The sequence below is a fragment of the Pezoporus wallicus genome, unplaced genomic scaffold (assembly GCF_028554395.1).
Source record: "Pezoporus wallicus isolate ANWC-B61680 ecotype Strahan unplaced genomic scaffold, APGP_CSIRO_Pwel_v1 contig_229, whole genome shotgun sequence".
Taxonomy (NCBI): Eukaryota; Metazoa; Chordata; class Aves; order Psittaciformes; family Psittacidae; genus Pezoporus; species Pezoporus wallicus.
Genome location: NW_026638360.1, coordinates 3,506,721 through 3,518,816, shown reverse-complemented (window position 1 = coordinate 3,518,816; position 12,096 = coordinate 3,506,721). Strand labels below are relative to the sequence as shown.

At 44.6% G+C, this 12,096-nt stretch overlaps 2 protein-coding genes across 7 annotated transcripts in view; both read right to left on the bottom strand.

The window, feature by feature from the left end:
* Positions 1–11,806, bottom strand: part of MPZL1 (myelin protein zero like 1) — a 28,637-nt gene extending 16,831 nt beyond the window's left edge. For 5 of the 6 annotated variants that reach the window (XM_057410551.1, XM_057410549.1, XM_057410553.1 and 2 more), the window contains exons 1-2: positions 11,676–11,806; positions 1,293–1,453 (exon numbers count right to left, since the gene is read on the bottom strand). In XM_057410551.1, coding sequence (XP_057266534.1) covers positions 1,293–1,453; positions 11,676–11,805 — 291 coding nt within the window. In that variant the 5' untranslated portion in view covers position 11,806. Of the gene's footprint in view, positions 1–1,292; positions 1,620–11,675 lie in introns of those variants that run through there. The other variant, XM_057410548.1, reaches the window with a different exon arrangement.
* Positions 1–12,096, bottom strand: part of LOC130599782 (gamma-aminobutyric acid receptor subunit rho-3-like) — a 220,289-nt gene that overhangs the window by 201,092 nt on the left and 7,101 nt on the right. The window lies entirely within an intron of this gene.

Genomic DNA, 12,096 nt, shown 5'->3' with positions numbered 1-12,096 from the left:
AGGGCAAGAAATAACAGGGAAGCAGAAGTGTCAGAGAGACACTGTCAGATTCAGAAGTGTACAGCTTATGTGGAAGAGGAAAACAGCTAAAAATCTACTAAAGCCACTTCTTTGAAGGTTTACACCCAAAGGATCTGAACACACTTGGGCTCAACATACAGGAAATGAGTGATGGCAATTACTATTGCCTTAAGCTTCTTGCTAGTCTGGTCTTTTACTTGTCAAACAACTAAAATAACTAAAATACAAAGATGAATTGCCTACTGAATTGAGCAATTCAATTTGGTTCTGAAACCAGGGAGACTGGTCTCATTTCACACCCTTTTAAATAGAGGCTATACAGTGCACAAGCATGGCAGGGGGGATGGAACTTAAGGTCCTTTCCAACTCTAACTATTCTATGATTCTATGCACAACACACAATGTAACACTGTAGTACTGGTAACTCAAATTCTGCGGCCACTATCATTCAGTGCACAGCTCCACAACTCACTTCAAATGCAAGTGGGTATGACTGATTGATGGCTTGGCTTCGTGAACGAAGATTTGGGAAGGGCTTTACCCACACTTACTACAAGCGTGATGAGGACTAAAAGGGCAATGTGGGATAGGCAAATCAGGTTGGAAAAAAGGCTGCTTGGTCATTCAGGATGTTTCTGAACAAGACTGCCATCTCCTGGGTCAGTCTGGAGCGACCAATGTCCTGAACTGCCTGCATGCAGGGTTGGGTCTGCGGCTTCCAATGCACCTTATCACCTGCCATTTCGTCCCTCGCCTGTCGCTACAGGGCTTTGCAAGTGTGAATAAACCCTTCGGGCCTACACAGTGGATTTTTTTGGTGAGGCACAGCATGTGCAGAACTGGCCCCACCCTTTACACCCGAGGTTTATCTGCCAGGGTCTAGCGAGCCCTAGCGAATTTGGACAGTGACAGCAAAGTCCTCAGGTCATAGGTTTGGTTAGTGTCCTTCTCTTAGACGGAAGGCCTTACAAGGCTAGACGAACTCCACCTGCCTGGGTTTGATGTTTTCCTTCTCCTAGGACATAGAACTTAGGAAAAGATTCTTAGCTGCTCATCTACTCCAGTCTTTGCAGAGATCTAGCATGTGGCAATACTTAAACTTACTTAAACAACTCTAAAAGGAGCCCCCCTAAAATCCCAGTGATGGAAACAAGACACATGGAAGGAGGCTCCAATCCATATTGGCTTGCTCCTCAGAACCAACTGGAAGACTTCTGCACACTTATCACAACCTCCCAACCCATGTTTCTTCCCCTACAGCCATTCCTTACCGAGATACGAGTTGCTGCTCCCTCTGGTTGAAAACTCCAAGAAACAGATGCTGCGCTGCTGATCACTTCCACAGATGTAAATGTGCATGGAAGCTTTGCATCTGTCCCATTCTCCACAAATATCTCTTCTGGTGTGTTGACCTCTACTGCTGATACTTTGACTGCATGGAAAAGGTAAAGAGAAGAAAGAAGGAGAACAAGCAGCAACAGTGTTGTTTCAAGAATCAGGAAGTTCGTATCACATTCCCTGTAAGGTGAAAAGATAAGAGACATCAACAACTCCCACATCAAGTGTGTGCATACACACTGCATTATACCTTCAATAGAAGCACGCATAGAGAAGACCAGTTCACTTCTCTTTCCTTTTATTATCTGTTACAGGATGTTTTTCATCCACAGATGTTTCCTCTACAACAGTTTGTGGAAGTCAATTCTATGGTGCAAAGGATGAGTTTAAAAATTCTTTGCTACTAGCTGCTAGCAGACACTGCAACAAATAAGCCCCACTGGAGGAACTAACATCTTGGACCCAGCTATTACTCAGTTTCCTCTCTGGCTCACATCTTGTTTCCCATCTCCAGTTTTTCTCAGCTGTAGATAGAACAAAAGCTCACTCCAGAAAGCTGAGGAATAAACCTCTGTGGCTACCAGCTACACCATTTGCTTCTACTCTCTGGAATGCTTCAAGGCCTCCATGTGCAAGACCTCATAAATAATCAACTATAGTTCAGAAGCATGGGAGTAATTTGATTTTTTTTATACCATGAGGCTTATGCGTGGTCAAAAGAGCAAACAGACCGCAACCACCCCCAAATGTATAGTAATGAAGGTTAATATTGTGCTTGTACTCATAGTTTTCCTACAGAGTAAGTGAAATTCAGTGATTCAGAAAATCTGTTGAACATATTTGTTATGTGACACTTTTTAAACTGCAAAGACACTATACCTTATCCAGACTTAAGCAAAGATACATCTGTACATTCATTGTAGTTTGTGTTAAGAAACAAAGGGTCATCTTTTAACCTCACAAAAGAGTGTCTTTCAGAGTTTGTGTCACATCCATGCGAAAGCAAAAACCTTGTAAAATCACTGTGGGTGGGATACACATGTGACATGCGTTCCCAGCAACTCAAATGTAAGATTTGTTTTGTTTTAAACCATGCTTTTCTGCTTAGAGATAGCACTAGTTATCTGCTTTTGATCACATTTATTCTGTGTCTCTGGGCTGAAATTCAGGGTGTTTCCTCCCTGATGAGAAGAGGAAAGCAGACTTCTTCAGGATCTTGCTGATATATTTCTCAACTTTGAATAAAGTTGATTTAATAGCTCTGGAAGAAAGCAGGCTGAAGAGAAAGATTCCAGTCAAAGACAGTTTAAAATCAAAAAGAAACATAAAATTACAAAAAGAAAAAACACCACCATCAAGCAAACAAAAAAGGCACCACAAAAATCCTCAACAAACTAAGTAAGAAAAATCCAGCTACGTTAGTCCTTAAATCATGGGTTTTGCTTGGGAGGAAAACCAGCTACTAGCAGGAGCTACCAGCTCAGCAGCCTTCAGGAGTTAGACAGCAAGCTTCTTTCAAGTGATGCAACCAACCTGGTTTAATACAAATCTCTACCTTGGGATATTTTATTGGAGCTTAAAATTAAGGAAAGCTTACACTCCGTAAAGAACTTTAAAAGTAATCTTTTACATATGTAACTTTAAGCCTCATTTCCCAGGAAAACAGAGCTCACATGAGCTGCATCACTTCCCATCTTTCTCCCTCACCCAAGACTACCAAGTATACTGGGCAATTCCAGCTGACCAGCTGCAGCATGGGAACACAAACAGCAGGCAGTGGAAGCAGGCCCTGCAATACAGACCACCTGCAAGCTCTGGAAGCTGTAGTTTAGTCAATGAAATAGCCCAACAGTGAAACGGACAAAAACATGCTGGCCATCTGGGTACACCTAACCACCACTGTGTGCATTTCTTTGTAGGAACTGCTGTCTCTCACCAACCATCATGGCAAGCCAAGAGAAGGCAAAGCACATGAGAAGGGGATATAGAATGAGCATGCAAGCACTGCAAGGGTGGGAGAATTAAGCATACCAGTTTATGGTTGCAATAACCAAAACCAGAAGAAACCACCATTCATTCATTTTACCATTCAGAGTCCATGCTGTTCACCTCTCAAACTCACTAACTCTTCAGTCCTGCCACTTCAGCCCTCATCCCTCATGCTCCCCTGTCATCATTGCTCTCATTTCAAACAAGTGAAAGAGGAACAGCACCCTAAAAGGAGGGGGATTTTCATCAAGAAGTCGTATCAGAGCTTCCTTTTTCTTGTACATACTCTGACTACGGGCCAAAGAATATTCTTTTGTAAAATAATTAACAAATACTTATTTGGAAGAAACAAAGGCTTCTAGCAATTTAATGAACTGAACTCTGAAAAACTGAAGCTTTATGTATTTTTTCCAGCTAATGGAGTAGAAAAGAAAAAAAAAACAAACAAACCCATTGTTCTGAGTCCAAGCCACAGAACAAGCTTCCCTTTCAAGCATAAAACAAGCAAGATGCCCTCAGCATTTGTGTAGGAGGAAGAGTCTACACAGAAATTGTCTGCTTGTACATAATATAAAGAACTCCTTGCCACACATAGGCAGTGGGTAGCACAGATCTGCTTAAAGAAGTCACTGGTCTAACTCTCTAGCAACCCATGAGAGAACAGTAGTGAAGCAAAAGGAAAAAAAAAAAAAGGTCCAACTTCTGCCTACAGCCTGGGAAGGCAGGAACCACATAATCTTGTGCAGACAGTTCCAGCAAGTTTAATTTTCATTATGTCCTATTTTTCTTTGCTCATTCTCTCCCCCCAGCCTAAAAAACACACCTCATTTTATGTGCTCCTTCAGCATGTACCCCTTAAAAAGAAATTTCCTGTCTCTCTTGTCCTACAGCATGAGACATAAGTAGATCAGAGCTAGTCAGCGTGTATTCATCAAAGAGAAATAAAGCTTAACCAACCTGACTGCCTTCTACAAGGCTGGATAGATGAGGGAGAGCAGTGAATGTTGTCCACCTGGACTTTAGCAAGGCTCTCAGTAGTCTTCCACGACATCCTCATCTGCAAGCTCAGGAAGCACAGGCTGGACAAGCAGATAGTGAGGTAGATAAAGAACTGGCTGAATGGCAGGTCTCAGAGGGTTGTGGCCAGTGGCACAGAGTCTAGTTGGAGACCTGCAACTAGTGGTGTCCCCCCAGGGGTCAATACTGGGTCCAATATTGTTTAACTTTCTCATCAATAGTCATGGATCCATGTCTATTCATGGATGAATAGACAAAGTGCCTCTCGGCAAGCCTGTAGACAATACAAAACTGTGGCTGATGTCCAGAAGGATCCAGACAGGCTGGACTGATAGAGAGAAACCTTCCAACAAAGGTAACTGCAGGGTCCTGCACCTGGGAAGGAATAACCCCATGCACCAGTACAGGCTGAGGGCTGACCTGCTGGAAAACTGCTCTGCAGAAAAGGACCTGGGGGTTCTGGTGGACAAGATGTCCATGAGTCAGTACTGTGCCCTTGTGGCCAAGGAAGCCAATGGTATCCTGGGCTGCATTAGGAATAGCAGTGCCAGCGGGTCAAGGGAGGTATCCTCCCTCTCTACCCAGCCCTGGTGAGGCCTCAACTCGAGTACTGTGTCCAGTTCTGGGCTCCTCAGTCCAAGAGAGATGTGGTGCTCCTGGAGCAAGTCCTGGAATGATCACTAGAATGATTAAGTCCTCTCATGTGAGAAAAGGCTGAAGAAGCCGGGCCTGTTCAGCCTAGAGAAGAAAAGGCTCAGGAGGATCTGATCAATGTATATAAGTATCTAAAGGGAGGGTGCCAGGATGGTGCCAGACTCCCTTCAGTGGTGCCAGCAACAGGATGATAGGCAGCAAGAATAAACTAAAACACAGGAAGTTCCACCTGAACATGGTGGAAACTTGAGAGTGTGAGGATGACTGGGCATTCCAACAGGTTGCCCAGAGAGGTTATGAAGTCTGCTTCCCTGGAGATATTCAAGAGCTGTCTGGACACAATCCTACATAATGTGCTCTAGGAGCAGGGAGGTTGGACTAGGTGACCTCCAGTGGTCCCTTCCAACCTCAACCATTCCATGATTATGTTATAAGCTCCTCAAATCTTAACACAATTGTTTGGAAGACATAGACAGGTTATAACATTTGACATTTGTTGACCTTGAGCTCCCTACTCCCATGCTTTCATTGAAATGGTGGCAGTTTCCACTACCCTGAATGTTTTGGCCTCCTCTGCCATAGTAGAATCCACATGGATCAGTTTCAGCTCTTCTCTTTCCAGTTGCCAGGACTGCCTTCTTCCACCTCTTCCACCTATTTAGATACTTGAGTTAGAGAAAGCTGAATTTTGAGATACATCAACACTTACCCCCTGCTCTATTTAAGCTTACTCAACCTTAGCTCCTCTCCAGAGGAAAAAAAAATATCACAGGAGATTGTCTGCGAGAGAAGAAAGCTTTAGGAAGGGAAGGTCTGCAAGGTAAGCAGGACAAAGATAAACATTTGCTCTTCACCTACAGATCACCCTTGATCTCATCCAGCTGCTCGTAGCCCCAGTATTCCCCTCTGAATATATCTTCTAACCTTCATTTGTTTTAATTCTTCTTTTCATCAGAAAGATGCTTCTGTTTTTCTCACTACCATCAAAATCGTTGGAAAAAAACAAACATCCGTGCCTCTTCATCTGTTTCTTTTCCATCTTTAGTGTTGTTGGAGCAGTTTTACTCCAATTACATCAATTCTCACCAGCTAAATTGTCATCCCCCACACTTCAATGAAAAGACTCTATCCTTATCTTGTTCTCGGACAATATTCCTACTCTTGAAATAGGACACAACACTCTCAGTAAACTTACTAATCTTACTACTCTTACTTACTTACTAATCTTTCCCTGTTGTTCCCACCATGGATCTTTATTCTTCATCAACACCCTATTTTCAGGTCTCTTTCCTCAGTATCTGTCTCAGGTAGCTCATCTGCAAAACAAGTACAGCTCCCATCACTGCACTGACTACTCAGATCCATGTCTCTGCTCAGGATCTGTCTCCTTATGTTCAGAGAACAGTCTCAGTCTGACATCTTTCTCAATGCTAGGTTGTCAGATCATGCTAAACGGGACTAAAACAGAGCTTATTTCTTCCCCCAGATCCCTCCGCAAATGCATTTATCACCAAGGATCTGTCACATCTCGCTCCAACTCATAATTTTTATGGCATCTTTGACTTTAAACTCTTCTGAGGCCAAGACAGTCTTTCAAAGATTCTAGCCACCTGCTCAGATGACACTGGTCTAAAAACTCCACTTTGTATCTTGGCCTTCATTTTTATGATGACCTTTTTGCTCCGGACAGATGGTCAGTAACAGACCAGTAAGTATCACAGTTCCTAGTAACCAAACTGCTCCAAGGGTGACATTAAGAAGACATTGCATATGTTTTCTTCCATGAACTAACTTTAGAAAATGTAGTACTCAACATATGCATGCCCAGAGCAAGCATTATTCATTATACAGCATTGCCACCTAATCAACTTCACTGACTTAATACTGTTTTAACTTACTTGCTGTGAATGAACAAGACCTCCCTCACTCTGAAGGTGTAGCTCTCCAGGAGCTTAAGCAGATCTGAAGATGCAAAGTTTCTCAATTTCTTTGTAATAACACCAGCATGTCTGCCAGGTTACACAAAACTAGGGAAAAACCTACGTTTTCAGATAGTTCAGCCCAGACGCAGCTCACAACCTAAAGGCTCTGTGCTGTCACTGATACTATTAAGAGTGGCAATGATATGCTGCTCTGAAATCACCCTGTGGAAGAAGCCTTTACAGCTACCAAGCAACAATGTATAGGGAGGCATTCAGAACTGATAGTGGACAAGCATTCATAACCACAAGAGTTTGCATCTAGTTAATTAACCAAATTGTGGTTAACTGTTTAGCTTTTGGTGAGATTAAGAGCAGTCAAGCTGACAGTTTTTACCACAGTAACATAAAACACTGCAGCACTGCACTGGTAATTGAATTTAACCAGTATCTTTGAAATGGGGGTACACTTTGACCAGAAAACTCTTAGAGAAGATGGCCTGTCACTGTTTACACCACACTGATGAGAGTCCTTCTCACAGATGTCCTCTCTGGGATAACCTGGATGGACCACTCGGTGGATAAAGAACTGGCTGGATGGCCGCATGCAAAGAGCTGTGGTCAATCGCTCAATGTCCGGCTGGAGACCCGTAACGAGTGGTGTCCCTCAGGGATCGGTGTTGGGACCGGTCTTGTTTAACATCTTCGTTGCTGACATGGAGAGTGGGATTGAGTGCGCCCTCCGCAAGTCTGCCGATGACACCAATCTGTGTGGTTCGGTTGATACGCTGAAGGGAAGGAATGCCATCCAGAGGGACCTCAACATACTTGTGAGGTGGGCTGATGCCAACCTCATGAAGTTTAACCATGACAAGTGCAAGGTCCTACACCTGGGTAGGTGCAGGTGGATACCCAGCCCAACCCAAGCAGTGATCTAGCCCCCTTCCAGGTAACTCCCCCCAGTTTATATACTGGGCATGACGGACTGTGGCATGGAATACCACTGGTTAGTTTGGGTCACATGTCCTGTCTCTGCTTCCTCCCAGCTTCCCTTCCTCACTGGCAGAGCATGAGACTGAGAAAGTCCTTGGTTGAAGTAAACAATACTTAGCAACAACTGAAAACATCGGTGTTATCAGTACTGTTCCCAGGCTGAAAATCAAAAACACAGCACTGCACCAGCTACTAAGAAGGAGAAAAATGACTGCTACTGCTGAACCCAGGATAGTGGTAGAAAGAGCTGTGTATGCCATACTTGATCAAACCACACCACATTATATCACATGCAGAGAACTTCCACTATGCGTGCTAATAATAAGCTTTAGATAGATGACTTTATGATGACCTATATATCACCTCTCTAGTAAAATAAGAATTATTTAGAAACTGTTCAGATTAAGATCTTTCAAGTCAAAGAGTACAAGACATCTGCCCTGTAAAGCTAGGTTTCATTTGTTCAGTTTTCCATCTAGACTGAAGGTGCCCTGTATGGCACACAGGATATTCACCATCTACTACTATCAGTCAGGATAAGTCAAGTCCACAGACTGGAACTGCTGCTTAACACAATCAGTTGTAATTCCCTTAACAAGCAAAAAAGCAGTGCACGTCATTACTTACACAGAGTTAGAGGGCTGGCAGTCAAGAACCACCTAGCCATTTTTCAAGATGGCACTTGTAAAGCTACACTTTATCACCAAAATATTAAGCCACTGTCTCTTCAGCATATTCAGGAACTTCCTCCTGCTGCAAGTGAGGTGACTTGAGCAACAGTATCACCTTCAACCCAGACAGCACAGAGAAATGTTTATCTACTTTCTTGCCTTTTCCCTTTGCAGAACCTGTTTAGCACTGCAGGCAAGGAAGTCTTCCTACCTGCAGCATCAGTGGGCTCATCTTAAAAGAACTGCTTCTGATGGGGTGAATACAGCAATTCTGACTAAAGCTGGCACAAGCATGAAGTGAGCATTGCAACTCTGACTTACACTGTTATTTTCAGGAAACACTTCAAGCAGCAACTGAAATGTGCAGGTAAGCTGAAAGCTGTAATAGGCACTTCAGCTATTTAACACGTCAATAGTCCTCCATTTGTTATGGACCTACGGCACATGTATGTGACTGTATAAAAGGAGTAGTAGAAGAAAGAAAAAATCAAGTAGAAATATCAGTAATATTATTTCTGCTAATGCCTACACATTCTTCAAGACTTTCAGAAAAAAATCAGGCATCACCCTCATGTTAAACTCTTGATGCTATCACTTTAAGTGATATTTAGAGGGTTTACAAATTCAAGATTGCAAAATAATCCATTTTCTTGACACTCTTGACTAGTAGTTCCAAGCTCACCCACACAGATAATACCTAACTACTTATCCCACAAATGTCCACAGTATCACAAACAGTACATTTGACAATGATCCTTCATTCTTACAAGTAAATGAAGCACTCAGGTTTTCAGATGACTGAGTGTAACAAGGAGGATGAACTTCTAACACACACATGAAGGTGGCACATGAGAAAAAAGCTTAAAACGCAGTACCTGCACTTACATGCTTGGCTTGGCAGACTGTGATGTTAAATGAGGCCTGTACAACATGGTCCCCTGAGTACTTCTATCTCACTGCAGGTTATTTGCCACAGGGAACAGGTCTCCCACTGAGCATACAAAGAGGCAGCCACCTACTATGGCAGCTAAGCTACGCAGCACATTCCCCAGCCACACATCACATCCAAGCCGTGGAGCAACAACAGCCCTCTCAAAATGCCACTTCTGCCCTGGCCCTTTTGCTGGGTAGCTTTTGATTTCCAAACCCTCCCTAGAAGAAAATCCAGCATGAGGAAAGGGAATGGGAAATGTCCTTGGAAATACAGCAGGAACTGGAATGACACATGAAAGCCAAAAGGCAGAGCATTTATTACACAGGACTCCTTATAACCCCAAATTCTAGAGGACATCTTTGCCCTACTGACCATTAACCTACTTGGCATATGCAAAAGAGATGAAGAGCCTACACTCTGGTCATCTTTCCTGTGCAAAGATCTATACCTTGTGCCAACTCCACACACGGACAACAACAACCAAAAAAGCCTTTTCAAAGCAGACAGTAGGATTAAGAATGTGTAGCATAAACACAGAGAGAAGCCAACACAGGAAATAACCTTTGATTTGGAGTAAGGAGGAAAAAAAATAAAGATCAGCAGTTGCAGAGATGGGAACAGAAACACAGTTCAACACAGATAAGATAGTGATTTTAACATCCATTTATGCCTTTAAACTGCAATCTCACTTTTTAGATAGTTCCCACCCTAGTGAATGTGTCTCTTCCAAAAGAGTATATCGTAGCTTTGCATGGTTTTAAGATACTGTGTTTGGTTACATACCTCAGACTTTGTAGAATGATCTAATACTCCCAGCTACTCACAGCATTACTGTAGTTGTATCTTTTGTTGCGGTCAGGGGAAATATGCTTCCTTTTTCTTTTACCTCCATATTTATTTTCAAAGAAGTTATTTTTACTGTAAACTATACATCATAACTACCTACTTAATTCTAAATATTAAGGCTGTGTCTGAAGATATATAGCAAGCCTTAGCAATATCTACTTGTATTTATTGCAAAACACAGGAGTCTTAAACAAATCCAAAGAAGGCTATTTGGAAAGAAGTTGCTGAAAGTTTCTTACCACTCAGCACAGTTTCTTATTAAACCTCTTTCCAGACAGACTTACAGTTTTATACAGTCTTCCAGACACATGAACTAAGAAGGCATCAGACTTCTTTATTGATTCTAACTGAAATACTCTGCAAAGTTTTATGCACCAAGCAAGTATTGCCAACCAAAAATACCTTTAGATGTTGCACCATCATTGTCCTAGTATTGTGCCTCGTATCTACACTTGGTACACTGAGCCACCCTGGGAAATGTGCCTGATCTTTCCATTCCATAATGATAGGTTAAACACAAAACTCTTTGCCCTTCAAGAATATAAGCCACAGCAAAGTTAAGCATTGCCCTTTCCATTTCTACCGCTCCATAGCCTCGTACTTATTCGCCATCTGTACGAGCCATTAGCGCTACATTCTGGATGACGTAATTACTCCTGCACTCAAACACTTCAATACTAACCAAATCAAAGGTGCTTTCTAAGTCATGTACCACAACTCCAGCGTCCCCATTTCCCGGCCACTTCCTCGCCGCGCTGTACCTCTCCTCAACAAAGAGGACTCGCGTTCTCTGAGTTAATAACCATTCAAGAAGAAAACTGGCAAGCACGGCGGCAGTACCAGCGACGGGGCTGCCACGCATCACGCCCGTAGCATCACCAGGCCTGACTGCGCCAGCTCCCCGGTACGTCCAGTAATGCGGCGAGGACTATCGGGAACTATATTTCGAGGGGAGCACCGGCTAGACCCAGGGCGCGGGTCACCTTCCCAGAGCGGCGTCTCCTTGGTCCGCCCCTGCCGCCAGCCTCACCCCTGAGGGCCCGGCGGCTCCTCCACGTGTCGGGCCGGCCCTTCGCTCCCGAATGCGGATCGTCCGGTGCACCCCAGCCAGGCCCGACTCAAGCCGACAAGCCCAACCCGCCGCCGCCGCGCTGCGGGTCAAGTCGGGTCGGAACGGGCAGCTCCCCCCGCTGCATCACGATCCGCCCAGCCTGAGAGAGTAGCCCTGAAGGGAAGCGGCGGCCAGGCGGCAGGCAGTCATTCACTCGTCCACTCATTCACTCGTTCACTCACCGGCGGTGAGCGCGGCGGCGGTCAACAGCCACACCGAGCAAGGGAGCCGCACAAGAGCGGCGACCACCCAACACTCCTCTGTGCCTCCGACCGCTGCCATCTTTCTACCACCACCTCCCCGCACCCCCATTGTCCGCTCCCGACGGCGGGCCCGCCCCCTGCAGCTCCCTTCCCTCGTCGAGATAGGGCCCCGTCTCTGTCACTCGCACACACCTCCTGCGTCCCGCTCACCCCCTCCCCCGCCCTGCCCTCTCCCCCTCCTAACACTGGTCAAGACAGAGATCCGTCAAACCCAGCTGCCCTATCCTAGCAAGGAACGTATCTGGCTGCCCCCGAGCGGGGCACCTTAGAGCTGTTTCCCCCACCCCGTGGTGGGTGGTGGTGGTGGAATGTTGCTGGGGGCCTGGGGTTCCTGGGGGAT